The sequence below is a fragment of the Abrus precatorius genome, unplaced genomic scaffold (genome assembly GCF_003935025.1).
Source record: "Abrus precatorius isolate BTA unplaced genomic scaffold, Abrus_2018 Scaffold10, whole genome shotgun sequence".
Classification (NCBI taxonomy): domain Eukaryota; kingdom Viridiplantae; phylum Streptophyta; class Magnoliopsida; order Fabales; family Fabaceae; genus Abrus; species Abrus precatorius.
Genome location: NW_020874292.1, coordinates 31,320,558 through 31,335,052, shown reverse-complemented (window position 1 = coordinate 31,335,052; position 14,495 = coordinate 31,320,558). Strand labels below are relative to the sequence as shown.

The 14,495-nt window shown below is 28.9% G+C and overlaps 1 protein-coding gene across 1 annotated transcript; it reads right to left on the bottom strand.

Moving 5' to 3' along the window:
• Positions 1-10,883: 10,883 nt before the first annotated feature.
• Positions 10,884-12,560, bottom strand: LOC113853138 (peroxidase 7-like). Its single transcript, XM_027483610.1, has 3 exons — positions 12,282-12,560; positions 11,539-11,881; positions 10,884-11,290 (listed from the first exon to the last, which is right to left on the bottom strand). The coding sequence occupies exons 1-3, from the start codon at positions 12,558-12,560 to the stop codon at positions 10,884-10,886; spliced, it is 1,029 nt and encodes a 342-aa protein (XP_027339411.1).
• Positions 12,561-14,495: the final 1,935 nt, after the last annotated feature.

The window sequence follows — 14,495 nt, the reverse complement described above, 5'->3', positions numbered from 1 at the left end:
CACTCCAGCTATATATATAAGAGAGTAAAGAAAAAATCATGATGACTATTCTAAAAAGAAGCAACAATATATATACATATATGAACAAAATGATGACTAGAAATAGATTCTCATGTACACATATCCTCATGTTCAAATGATTGGCACGTGTGGTTCAGTTTCATGACAAAATATGAACAAAACTGCACTCCGATATCAAACTGCATGCTTTAAATCCTAGCACTCAAATCAATTCTAAACAAATGGAGAAAAATGAAAAACAAAATAATAATAACAATAATATATAATAGTGAAGACAACATAAAACCTGAAAACCACGAACCTCTGAGTTGGTAATATTAATCCTAATTTTTAATTTTTTTTGGGGTGGGGGATTCTACCCTGATATTGAATATTTACCTGTTTGAAATGGGGTTTGGACCACTTGGGACTTCATGCTCACTAGCATTGAAAATCTTGTTTTGCCATTGAAATGGAGGCCGTGGAGCTGGAGAGATTTCTCCTTTAGGACCCTTCAAGAGATCATCAAGAACATGGGTATCTTTCGCAGTTTTTGGTGTGATATTTGTCTTGGAATTTTGTGTACTTTCTTCTCTAGCTGAAGCAACTATTATGGTGTCCCTTTTCTTTACGCCATCTTTTATAGAAGTTAAAGTGGAGAAGCTTCGTTCTGGGATAGCCATAGCAAAGTGAAAGGCTAAGAGCAAAGAGAAGAAGAGGGTCATGCAAGTGATATAGGGAAATGTTGCATCAACAGCCATGCAAAACGAAGTGCCTTATAAAAATCATCCAAGATGCACTCAACAAATTTGAAAAGAGTATGTATATATGTGAATTTGTTTTTGAAGCTGGAAGTAACAAGTAAGTGTTCTCAGGAGAAGTAAAGGTATCTTAGGCTGTAGGGTTTATATTGTATTAAAATTATAAAGAAGTTCAACTCAGAAAGTTGAAGAGAGTATATGAAAAGAAGAAAGCAGAAGATTGGTGAACCTCTCCCTTTGACGATGTGTTAATTGATTGTTAGGTACATAGCTTTATCTATATGTTCTGTCGTATTGAGCAAGGTTATGAAAATACGAGTTTCTAGCACCAATGGTTACTAACAACCAATAATAATAAGTTACATCATAATTAATAAATAATTATATTTCTTAAATATACTAATCCAAGTTTAATTTCTTGTCATATTTATGATAAAATATTTAAGTCTTATGTATTAATTAATATCTTAAAATATTAATAAAAATAATGAATAAAAATATTTTATAAGAAGATTACAATGAAAGAACATTAAAAATTTAGTTAAAAGAATTTTAAGAATACTTTTAAAAATATTTTTAATTTAAAAATATATAATAATAATAATAATGATGATGATATTTGTCTGTTATCATATGTATTTTTTTTTTATATAGAAAACAATTATGGTTGAGCCAAATAATATCTCTCATGAACAACAAAATTCTTCCTCTAAATAACAACAATAATATGTAAAGACATAGGTTACTATTTTGTCAAAAAAAAATGTTAAGAAAAATAAAATCTTCCAAGAAAATTTATTTAGATGATATTATTCTTGAAATATATTAGTATTTAATTGCCAATTAAGATATTTTGGCATATAAAAAGTGAAGACAAATAAGAAATCTTCAATTAATTTTTACAGTTGGGATAAATGAAGAAATTCAGGTTGAGCCAAAAGTGGGATGAACAGAGTATGGCTACATTTTTTTTCCCTTAACAAAAAAGTATGTGTGAAACTCAAGACTGAAAAGAGAGAGAAACATGGTTAGGTTGGTGACGAATCACGATGTATAAGACAGGGAGCGCGGGGTCAGAAGGAAATAGCTACCTTTGAAGAGCCCCACACACCGGAATGAGTACAGAGCCACACACTTGAGTTAAAGAAGTGTTTGAATTATGGGAAAAAGCACAAAGATCACCACTCACCAGTAAAGAGAGAAGAAAGAAGAAGAAAAGGACCAGAGAGAGAACATTAATCTCCAACTCTATGCTTAAACTTGATTCCATAACCCATTTCTCCTAACATCACTTTTTCTGGGAAATTTAAGTGTTTAATGCACAGGCAGACCAATTACTCACCAAATATATGCTCTATGATGAAGAATATGATTAGAATATGAGTTTCAGATATATTCTGTTATTTCAAGATCAATAACAACAGTTACACAATACAGATATTTATTAAAAAATGACCATCATATTAAAACTAAGTTAGTAACTTGCATATGAGAGATAAGTGAGTGCTTAGTTGACATAATTTTCAATAAATTAAAAATATTTTTTTGTTAAGCAACAAATTAAAAATATTAAAAATTAATAATTAAAAAATGTTTATTATAATTACGATAAAAAAAATTGCATTTATTTTGTATAAATAAAATTAGAGGTAGTATTTTACTATTCTTTTATATTGATAAGAAATAATTATTAATATATTTTGTTATTAAATTTTTTATACCATATTTAGTATAAGATGTATGCTAATAATATAAATTCAGTTGCTGATTTAATAGTTAAAATGTTAATAATATTTTTTATGATTGAATTAATAACTGAATATTTGTTAATATTTTTTACTAAATATTCAGTAATTAAATAATTTGTAATCTTCTAATTTATTTTAGAAAATTAAAATATTTTAGATCTTATGTTTCAAATACAAATATAATGATACTCGAAAAATATGATAAAAAATAATGATAATTATAATTTAAAAAATTATAATAACTTAAAAAGTTAAAGAATAATAAAGTATAATATTAAATAAACATGATAATTAAAAATTAATTAATGTGATCACTTCTTGTTCTTATTACATTAAAATTTAGATTACAAAATTACAAAAATAGAGGTGAGGGGATATTTCAAAATTTATGCAAATAACATTTTGCAAAAACCAATGCATAGTTAGGAGATGTAATATTGCACATAATTTTTTTAACTACCCAACTTTAGGGTTTTTAATTTGAAAGGGTTGAAAAAAAACAAAAAAACAAAATGCATTTCAACCTTCTAATGTTTCCCATTTGGCAAATAAACGTGGAGAGGAGAGTAAAAGAAGTGAAAAAGTAACGCTTTTATAAAAAAGAATGCAAAAAGTGAATCTCATTTAGAAAAGTAAAATGTATTACACTTTTGAAAGGTATGTATTATGTGTATCACTTCTTTGGTATATATTGGAGATTAAGGAACGAAGAAACGTGATCGAAGGGATGCATGTTGTCAACGTTGTATATAAAGTGAGAATGAGAATAGTATATTGATAATTCAAATTAAGTTAAATTAATTTTCTCTTTATTAAAGAAAACATAGGACTAACAAATTAATTTAACTTTAAAGTTATATTATTCATTTTAAAAGTTATACATAACTTTTTAAAAATATTATATATATATATATATATATATATATATTTAAAATTTTAATCATTTACAGCAAGATTCAATAGTTGAGATTATTAGTTCTTTTATTTTTCACATAAAAAAGTAATCTTATTTAATATTATTTTTGTAGGTGTGTTTAATGAGTTGGCACTTTTAACGTAAGAGTGAAAAGAATAACCTTTAACAATACAATACAACGATAATGAATTGTTCATAATAATAATAATAATAATAATAATAATGTATATTAACACTCATGTTCTTTCCTACTTGAAGGACAGTTATTTTAATAAGTTGTTTAGTATATAGTTTATCAAAATAATTTTTTAAAAAATTTATTCCAATTATGTTTATATTATAATTTATGTCATAAGGAGAAGAATTTATTAAATAAGTACTTAATCAATATGTGTTTGAATTTATGTCTAAATAATTGTAAGTTCACACTTAATTTAATACTACTAATTATAACATGAGGAACTTATCCAAACAAATCCTAAGTAACTATATAAAAATACTGACCACACTAAAAGATGGACATCTGACACTTGATTAGCCACAAGTCATTCATGTAACACTAGTTAAAGGAATTATTTTGTGTCAAATAGTGAATAATATTTTGATTTAGGTTATGGTCCAAACTACTTGATCGTCACAAAATCAGTAAATGAAGGATCACGGTGAGTAATGATCCAAGAAAATGTGGTGCTGTTTTTGCAAAGAAACAATCCTGACACCCAAGTCAAGGGGCTATTTTAGCATAGCTTGGTCAATTTAATGTCACCAACCTAATCACTCCCTGTAATCCCCTTCCTAATGGAGTAGTATTTGGCTCCTGCTCCATCCCACTCAAAAAGTTACAAGAATATTTAGTCTAGTTTTTGTTAATATGAGTACATGATTTGACTTCTTTAAAGTAAGAATAGATCTTAATTATATTTAAAAGATGTTTTAATTTAAATCAATTGATATTTTAATTTTACGAACAAGAATGCAACTTGGATTCTAAAGAACATGTTATGGAAAGAAAATTTGATTTACAAGACAATATTCCATTTTCTCCCAATCAGAAGCAAACGTAGAAATAGAAAAAGAAAATAAAACTAGAATAGGGATAAGGGGATAAGATGAAAGGAAACCGAAATAACATAATAAAGAAAACAGTGAGTAAAAGGAAAGCTGTCAAAGCACTTTGGTTGCTTTTGTCAAAGCAGGCAAACATTTCTTTTGTTATCTTTTTGGTTTGACAAACATTGCTATAACGATACTTACAAAGCATTTGGTTTGAGTCTTTGGTAACAAATTAAAGTAACGAATTAATAAAAGTTATGAGATCCCTTAAAACCAAAAGTGAAGGCAAACTTATGTCTCAGCGCCTTGCCTCTCTTTTAACGGATAAAGGCATTGATTTATGAGACTTGCTGATCATATATATATATATATATATATATATATATATATATATATAGTATTTTAGTAAGTTATATTTTAAAAACTTTTAAATTCTTTTTACAAAAAAATAGGTATTTTGCTTTCAAGTATTCATGATAGCTAATTACTTGCATTTCTTTAGCAACAATTAGAGTTTTATAATTGTTTTATTGAACCCCAAAAACAAATTCACTCATTCTATTAGTCTTCTAAAAGGTTAATCACGTGTAAAACTCAAGTCTGGAGAAAACCAAAATAAACATGAATATCTTGCCTTATTTCATAATAGACAGTTGTTTTAGCTTGAAAATTCTTAATTGAAAATGCATAAGTTTCGTGGAAACACATAAAGATTTATTAATATGAATAATAATCTCTGTACAGTTCATTTTTTGCTGTAGAGATACAAAAAAGACAAACATAAAAAGAAAAAAAGAAGAAGAAAAATCGAAAGATGTGATAACTAATGATACGATAAAAAAATAAAATGGAAAATAACTAAAAATATTATAAAAGTATATTATTGTTATTCTGGGAATTAGGACTTAAAAGAGTAACAGTTGAGAAGTCTAAGTACTAGCATCGAAGATCTTAGGGATGATTTATCCTATATTGAAGTCCTTCCAAAGACCTGCATCGTGGCTAATTTCGAGATCTGATTGCAGTGTTTCCCATATCTTTGTAATAAGGTGGCTAATAGGTTGACCAATTTTGCTGAAAAACTAGTGATATTAGCGTTTGGCTTGAGGACCCACTAAGTTTCATTATACACTTTTAAGGTGAGATGCTAGGGTTTAGTGAAAGTTATCTTGCTAGACAAGGAATTCTGAGAATATAGGGTGATTCTAACGTTATCTCTTTATTTGTAAAAAGTAAATATAATAATTTTTAATTTTAACTGTTGATATTTGTAGATATAAAATGAATGACTAAGATTAATTGGTGAAAAAATTAAAAATTAAATTGGGTAATAAAATATTAATGAAGGGTAAATAAGTAAATTGTCACTTCACATTTATCTTTTTCTTCTTCATCTCTACGACAACTTCTCTATTTTTCATCTCTCTCATTTTCTTTCAACCTCCTTCATTCTCAGATTTTTTTTTTATTTAAACTTTAAAATTTGTTGGATAAAATTAACTAAGATGATATTTCTTATCTGTGACTTCCTTTATAATTTTCTCTGAATTACATGCACCACCTTATCAATCTGGGTTCTAATGAGACATGGCTGGAAGAACATGAGACGTGGTTGGTGAAAAATTTGAGAAAACATAATGAAAAATATTCAACAGAGACAAAGTCAACCCTCTTTTAATTGTTTAACCGAACAAATCAAAACTTCACAAGTAAGATAATCACTTCCTACAATGCTTGTTTTGTACTTTCCACCCAGCGAGGTCATTCTACTTCACATTCAAAATATTTTAAATAAATACCCAACACTATTTACATTAACTATCAAAATCGATTTAGACATACATTAACTATCAAAATTGATTTAGACATCCACCACATATAGAATTGATGTTTTTTTTTAAATATAACTCATCATTTTCTACATTGGCTCTATAAGTAATCTATGTTCAAATTTATTTCTTCCCATACGTCACTTTCAACATCTAATTTTCAATAAACTCGATGTACATATATATGACCCATATATATCCAAATTTTCTAAGTTGAATCTTAAAAGTCAAGAAGAAGATGAAATGTGGTCGAAAAAAGCAAAAATAAAAAATATAAACAAATTTTTTTAAAAGAAATGCAACTTTTTACATTAGTTTTCTCAGAAAACTGATGTAGAATGTCTTCTTTTGTTATAAAATATAACTTTCTACATTGAAGCGAATTAATGTAGAAATTTATTTTTTTACGTAGCTATTTTAATATCAGTTCTTGTAAAACTGATGTAAAACATATATTTTATTTAAAGAAAACATAACTTTCTAATTTTTTACATGAGTTCTATGGAGAAAATCGATGTAAAAAGTTATTTTTTACGCAATTACATTAACATCGATTCTCTCATAAAACTGATGTCGTAATTTAAAAAAAAAAAAACACAACTTTTTATATTGGTTCTCTATAAAGAACAAATGTAGGATTTTTTATTTTATTTTTTGCATAGCTACTTCTACATAGGTTCTCTAGAGAGAATTGATGTAAAAAATAAAAAAAAATTTAAATGTCATTGTTTTTAACGTTATATACGAAAGTGGGTATATGCTTTGATTGTTTGCTTCTTCATTGTTCCATTATGTTAATAAACATAATAGCGACTTGATATCCATAGAAAGTGGAAGAAAGATGTCATTTTATTAGTTTAAATTTTTCTGTGTTAAAATTCTATCATTTATGAATTTTTTAATAGTGCTAATAAGATGAGAGTAAGAGAGGAAAAAAAGGAAGAAGATGATGAATGAAGAACATAAATAAGATTCTAAAATTTTAATATTTTCCAAATTTTTTAGTGTTATATTTTTCTAGATAAATGTTCAGCCATTTAGAAATCCTTTACAAGATCAGAATGAAAGAAGAAGAATAAGAAAGAAAGAGATAATTATATTACTGATTTCAGAATCTGTATATTTTGTGGTAACTGTATTGAGTATTGTCCAACAAATTATGTATCAACGAATATAAAGAGTATAGAATTTCACTAGTAATCGTTACGAATTGAGAAAAAATAAGAATATGAATTACTAATATATTTTTTTTTATAAATCTAACTTAAATAACCAGTTTCCTATAATACAATTTTAATCATTTGATTAAAATCAACTATTTACAATATTTAATAACTTTTTCAAAAGTTATTTTTATCTTACTTTTTACAAAAGAAGAGAGGATGTTAGAATCACCCAAAAATATATTTCATCCTACAAATTCAAAATACAACTTGTTATGATTAAATTTTTGTAATATTGGCAGCTTTAGGCCAAAATTTGAAATCGTGATCAAAGGCAACTACCAATAGAGTTTCCAAAAATAAAATACTGCTCATTTAGACAAATAAAGCAAAGATGACCCCAATAATATACTCCATATCCGTGCTTGTTTCGCAATATTACTATTATCTTTAACAAAAATGCGTGGTTTGATTTTATGTATCTGATGGATATGATTAAAGTTGGTTTATGTGGTTTGGTTTTCCTCTAAATTCAATAGAGTTGATACCTTTTTTTCATATTGGTGCATTAGTCCTCTTAATAGTATGAACACTGTTGTTAATTATTTATGATTATTAATTAATATGTGTATGAAAATTAGAATATGCTATTCAATATTTTTTTGCCTCTTGGCAGCAATGATTTCATAAAATATTTATATATAAAAAAGATTAAAAGAGACAAAGTTTCACACATATTTTTAATCAATTAAAATTATAATTATTATTAAAAAAATTAAATTTACATATATAATCCTCTGAAAGAAATTAAGGAAGGAGGGTAAGGGTAGGCTAGTAACCCCAAAATACATCCTTGTCGGCAGTTTCATGTGATAAACAAACTAGAAGGTACTATAAAACAAAAGGAAAGAGACACTGGATATGATATTTATATATACAGAGAGAAAGAATCAGCCTGTAATTGTTTGCTTGATTTTTGAAAGAATGAGACAATTAGTACCATGAGAGTTGCAGAGAAAATGATTATAATATTTTGAGAAATTGAGGATTAATGATATTGACCCTTATTTTTGTTTCGACCATTGGATATCACACTGATTTGGATACCAAGACCCAATACCGTTTTCAAGCAAAATTATGGAACTCATTTCTGCTTTTTTTAAAAGGTATAATAAATATTTATTTTTAAATACTTAAAACTAAGCTTCAGAGAGTTGATGGTAACAATTTTTGTAACCCCAGTTTTCCTTTCATTATCTCTGCCTCGTCTTACACGAAAAACATAAAAACCATTGCAATTTTGAGTCATTATGTCGTTTCCCTCAGCGTTTGTATCCATTTGATTGGACCAATGTGCCCACCTTCGGTGCCCTTTACAACCAGAGACAGCAATCACCTTCTCATCTAATCCTTTTAATTAAGAAACTAAACATTTAAAAAAATAAAAAAGACCCCAAGTATTTTGTTAATTAATTGACTAATTGCAAATAACACTAAAGAAATGGATTTAATTGAAACGAAAAAGGACGTTTACATTTATCAGTACCACAATGTCTCTAGTAAGATTATTTTCATGAAAAATATTTATCGGAAATGATATAAAATAGCATACGATGCAAACATTATCCAATATTATTAAGTTATAGAGTAAAGATTAAACTGTATTCCTTTCAATCTTGACCTTCTCAATACGTCACACGTATAAAAAAGTAAACACTACGGAAATTTACCAAATCAACTATAACTTGGATAATATTTGATTGTTTGATGGATTAATTAGCTAATAATAAAACTCATTTTTTTTGCAATTGTCCATGAACTAAAAGTTCAGTGGAAAGAAACAGAAAACACGTATGATTCATAGACGGATAGAAAGGAGCACAAATATGATGGCCATTCTGAAAAGCAGCAATTATGTATCTAAACATAATGATGACTTCAAGTAGAATCTTAGATACAAACATATCTTCAGGTTGAATGATTGGTACGTGATCAAGTTTTCAGCGTCAACTAATAATATGAATAGACAGTACTGCTCTAATATCCTTTTAAGCCCTAGCACTCAAAATTAAACCTTTGTAAATGGCCCAAAACATAATAAAGAAATAAACAGGGAAGAAAAAACAATTAAAAATCTGCAAAATTATAAACCTCATTGGAAGTAAGATCAATATTATTTACTATTTGATTTAGTGCTTGTTTGGAAATAGATTAATTTTACGAAATAAATTTTAAAAAAGTAATTTTTTTCTGATAAAATAAGCCGACCACACCATTATTTACTAATTGGAAATTAATCAAGTTTGGACTACGAGGAACTTTATGCATGTGAAGTGTTATTGCATGGTTTTAAGATTGCAGGAACTTAATTTGTATACATTCAATAAATTTCTATAATTTTCTGATAAAAGAAAAGTTAAAGATTTCGTTTCACCTTCTCGGCACCATCTTTTATATAATACGTTAGTTGAGAGAAACTATGTTTGGGGAAGGCCATACAATTTAAGTGTTGTGCAGAAGAAGAGGTCAAGCAAGTGATAAGAGGGAAATGCATCATCACCAGCCATGCAAAACGAAGTGCAAATTATCCAAAAAGCGTCTTGGTAGCTTATTAATTATCATAACTCAAGATTCTTGAGTTGTCTTACTCCTATATTCACAAAGGAATAAAAGTCACGAGATTATCACAAATAAAAATGAAAAAAAAAAAACAAATGTGGACATTTTATTAAAGTAAAATTATAATTTTTATTTTTAGAATAATATAAAAATACTTAAGCCATATCTAAGTTTTCCTGATAAAATAATGAAGGACTAATGTTTTGATATCACCGCAATTTTGAAAGTTTTTAAAACAACTCTCATGCTAAAATTTATTTTATATAATTCTTTAAAATTTTCAAAATATCATTTTTTTTACTTTAAGTAATTCAATTAAAATTTTATTCCAAACTAGCAATTCTAAAGAAAATTCAATAAACTCCGAAACCTACTCTACATTTTTATACTATATCCCATTTGTATGACAACTTTACAAAGAAACATAAATAAGTAAAATTTGGGGGTAGTTTAAAAAAAATTAATTTTGTTTTTCAATTAAAATTAAAAATTTATATTTTCTAATAAAATATTTACATTTAATATTATCATAAATTAATTAAGATAAAACTGTATTTTTAATTAACAAATATGACTAAAAATATCTAAGAAACTGCACTTAAATTTTGTCTGAATAGAAAAGTTGGTAAATAAAGTGAAAAAGATGGAGGTGCATGTAAATGAAAAGGAAAAGAAAACATAAACAAAAGTGCAGATTAATTGATTTAACAATGTCAAAGTATTAGGATGCACGAAAGAAGAAACTGGAAGGTAACATGTTCCAAGTACAAAGTAAAAGATAAAAATGGAGTAAATCAATAAGCATTGACAAAATTGCAGTTGGTCCTGATTTCTCCTTCATCCTGGTCCGTGAGAACTTCAACAATGCCAAGCTTTCCCATGGACACCGCAAATTGGTGCTCAAAAACATTGGGAGTGGCACTTAATGCAGAAACAAGAGGTGAAGTCCTTGGATCAGCATATAACAATTGATCAGTAGATAACAATCCCATTTTCTTCTTAAGATTTATGTAGTACACATGGTCAAATGTCTTCGGTGTTGTAGCATCAAGGTCCACATACTCTGAGGCCCATCTACACTTCCTTTGCAAGAAGTTAACATACTTTGGATCTATAGTTGGGTCTGGTTTGCCAGTTCCTTGGTAGTTGTACAGCCTATATTGAATGGATCCACATGAACTCCTTCCAATAGTATGAGCCCCTAAACACAATCATCACACACGCATGTATATTGCAAACAATTAGTGGAACATTTTGAAGCAAGTTGGGTAATATTACTAATAAACTATATAAAGTTTAAATTATAAATGCTTCATTTAATTTAAGATTTTATCAATATTAGTCTTTAAAATTAGTGTAAAGAGTTCAAGATTGACAAATTTTTATTAATGAAGAAAGTATATTAATCTGCCTAAAGACTAATGTTAATATTTTTAAAAATTTATTTACCTGAGAGAACAACTAAGTCAAGCACACTCATGCCCTTGGATTGGAAAAACTCAATCAAGGAAGTAATATTTTCATGGCCCATAGGCACCATTTCAGCTTCCTTAGCAATGGAAACCTTGCCATCTTTCCTACCATAAGGAACTGCCCAATAGGGTCCACCCAACTCAACCGTGGCATCCCTTGCAGCAGCAGTTAGAATGTCAGCACAAGACACTGTCTTTGGGCATTGTTTCTCAAGTTCTGCCTTTATATCATCCACCACTTCGAACCCTCTCAGTGTCTTGCTTGCCTGTGCTGTCCTCTCACTTCCATCATGGTTCAACAGAATGGAGCCATCACATCCCTGCATGAATAGATTAGTCCAATTGAGTATAGTGCCAAGTTATACATATTGTTTGGCAACTTTTCTTTTTTGGAGAATTGAAAATTTTCAATTTTTTTTAGCTCACAAGATTGATTCTAAGACATGAATTAATAAAATTAGACTACTTTTAATTCACTCTCAAAAGTTAATTCAAGAAAGAATTATTCAAATTTGATAAGAAATATTATAATCACACTCCTAAATAACGTGAGTTACAAAATATGAACATGTCTATAGTTAAAGGGTGATCATTAAAAAAAATAATAAAATCAACCAACTTTTAAGCTATCATTTTCAAACAATAATTAATTTTTAAAAATTCAATTTTTTTAAGAATTAATTCTACAAAAATCTAATACAATAAAGGCTAATTATGTACCCTGACAGAGCAATCATGGAAGTGCAACCTCAGGAGACTAGCTGCTAAAGTGTAGTCCTTCTGAATCCATTCTATCAATTTGCTGTGTAGAATTGATTCGAATTGGGGACAGCTTTCACGGTAGTGACCAAAAGATAGGAGATTGTCCAAGTTGGTTTCATATATTGTTGGGACTTGGAGAGTGAAGACAGTATCATCATAATTTTCATGAGGTTGGGCTATGGCTGAAACGATGTAAAGAGCCAAAAGAAGAAGCAATGGGAGGAAAGAATTAGACATGTTCACTCTTAGTTATTAACCTCAATGACACCCCAAATTGGTAAGGCTTCCAACTAATGAGGTAAGTGTGAAACACTTTGTTCTGTGTCACATGTCCTTGTGTGCACATTAGACGTGTGATTGGTTTATATATAGAGAGGAAGATTTTGATATTGTGATTATATTAATAGGATGTGACAAACGTGGGAAGAACAAAATAGTGTGCGCATTAGACATATATGAGTAGTTTATATATAGAGAGAGGAAGACTTTGATATTGTGATTATATTATTGGGATGTGACAAACGTGGGACGCACAAAAGATAACATAGATGACATGTTAGCATGTTCCCTTGTTTTCTCATTTGTTGTTCACCCTGGAAGCCAGCATGATTCTTCTTTAATCGATATTTCTCCCATTATTTGTCATGGGCATGGCTGGGGAATGAGCATAATTGATTAATCATCATCCTTTGAGTGTAATATGGTTTAATGCATTCAATTGATTCTGTATATTTTTTCTGCAACGGTTTACGTTGACCAAGTGTTTAATAAATATTATCAATTAATAATCATCTTTGATTAAGTTTTTTTTCTTTTTATTTAATTATTCATTTACAGGTTGATATAGGATAGTTATTTAGTGGTATAATTGGCACACATTCTTTGATTCACTCAAGTTAGTTATTACTCAATTCTATAGGCAATCTTTATGAGTGATTCTGAATATTTGTATAAAGCAACACTATTGTAATTCATTTTTCATTGAATAAATGAGAAGTATTCTTCTGAGATGGTATCAAAGCTCCTAAGGGAGTTCTAGTAGCTAAGTGGTTTATCAATACGAATATTTCGTTCTTTTTCTTTTTTCATCTTCTCTTCTCTCTTTTTCTACTTTTAACAATGGTGGCTACCCAGAACTCCAACTATAGCGATTACCAAAGCAATACGTCCAATCCTTTGTATCTTCACCCCAGCGAGACACCATCACAAGTGTTAGTCACCTTGCAATTGAACGGCATGAACTACCATGCTTGGGAAAGAGCTTTGAAGCTCACCCTTCTCTCCAAGAACAAGCTAAAGCTTGTGGATGGCAGCTTGATTCCTCTGTCATCAACGGACCCCGTTTATGGTGCATCTTGGTTCATAGATCCATTGATGATTCGAGCTACAATCAATTCTATGGATCGACCAAGCATCGGAGGTGTGGAAGGACCTTCGTGATCGTTTTTCACAAGCGGAAATGTTTAAAATTTCTGATTTTCAAGAAGAAATCTATCATTTGCAGCAAGGAGCAACCACTATGAGTCAATATTTTACTTGGGATGAGTTTGAAAATTATAGACCCGTGATTTCTTGCAAGTGTTTGATACCTTGCACATGTGGAGCAAGTGAATCATATAAAAAGTATAGGGATCAACATTATGTTATTTGTTTTCTCAAAAGGATTAAATGAGCAATTCTCACATGTGAGGTCTCAAATTATGCTTCTAGATTCCCTTCCTTTTGTAAACAAAGCTTTTTCTCTGGTTGTTCAACAAAAAAGGCAAATATCTACTACCGGGGTCATTGAGTCCTCCTCTGATGCAAAAGCATTTGCAACAAATTTAGATTAATATACTGTTGGTAGAGGTCGAGGCAATTTTGAAAGGGATAGGGGTCATGGTATAGCAGGAAGAGGCCAAGGGACTTCCACAAAATTGTGCGCTTACTCTGGAAGGAACAATCACACAGTAGACACTTGTTATTTTAAGCACGGTTTCCCGCTGGTTATAAGCCTAGACCTAAGAATGCAAATGCTATTATCTCCAATGAAGCTTGTATTTCAGAAAAAGACTCTCAAAACCAGCCAGGGAGTGTTGTTCCAAGCATTGATTTCATACAAAAGTAATATCAAGGTCTTCTAAACTTTGATCTCTTACATGTTGACATTTGGGGACCTTACTCCACCACTTC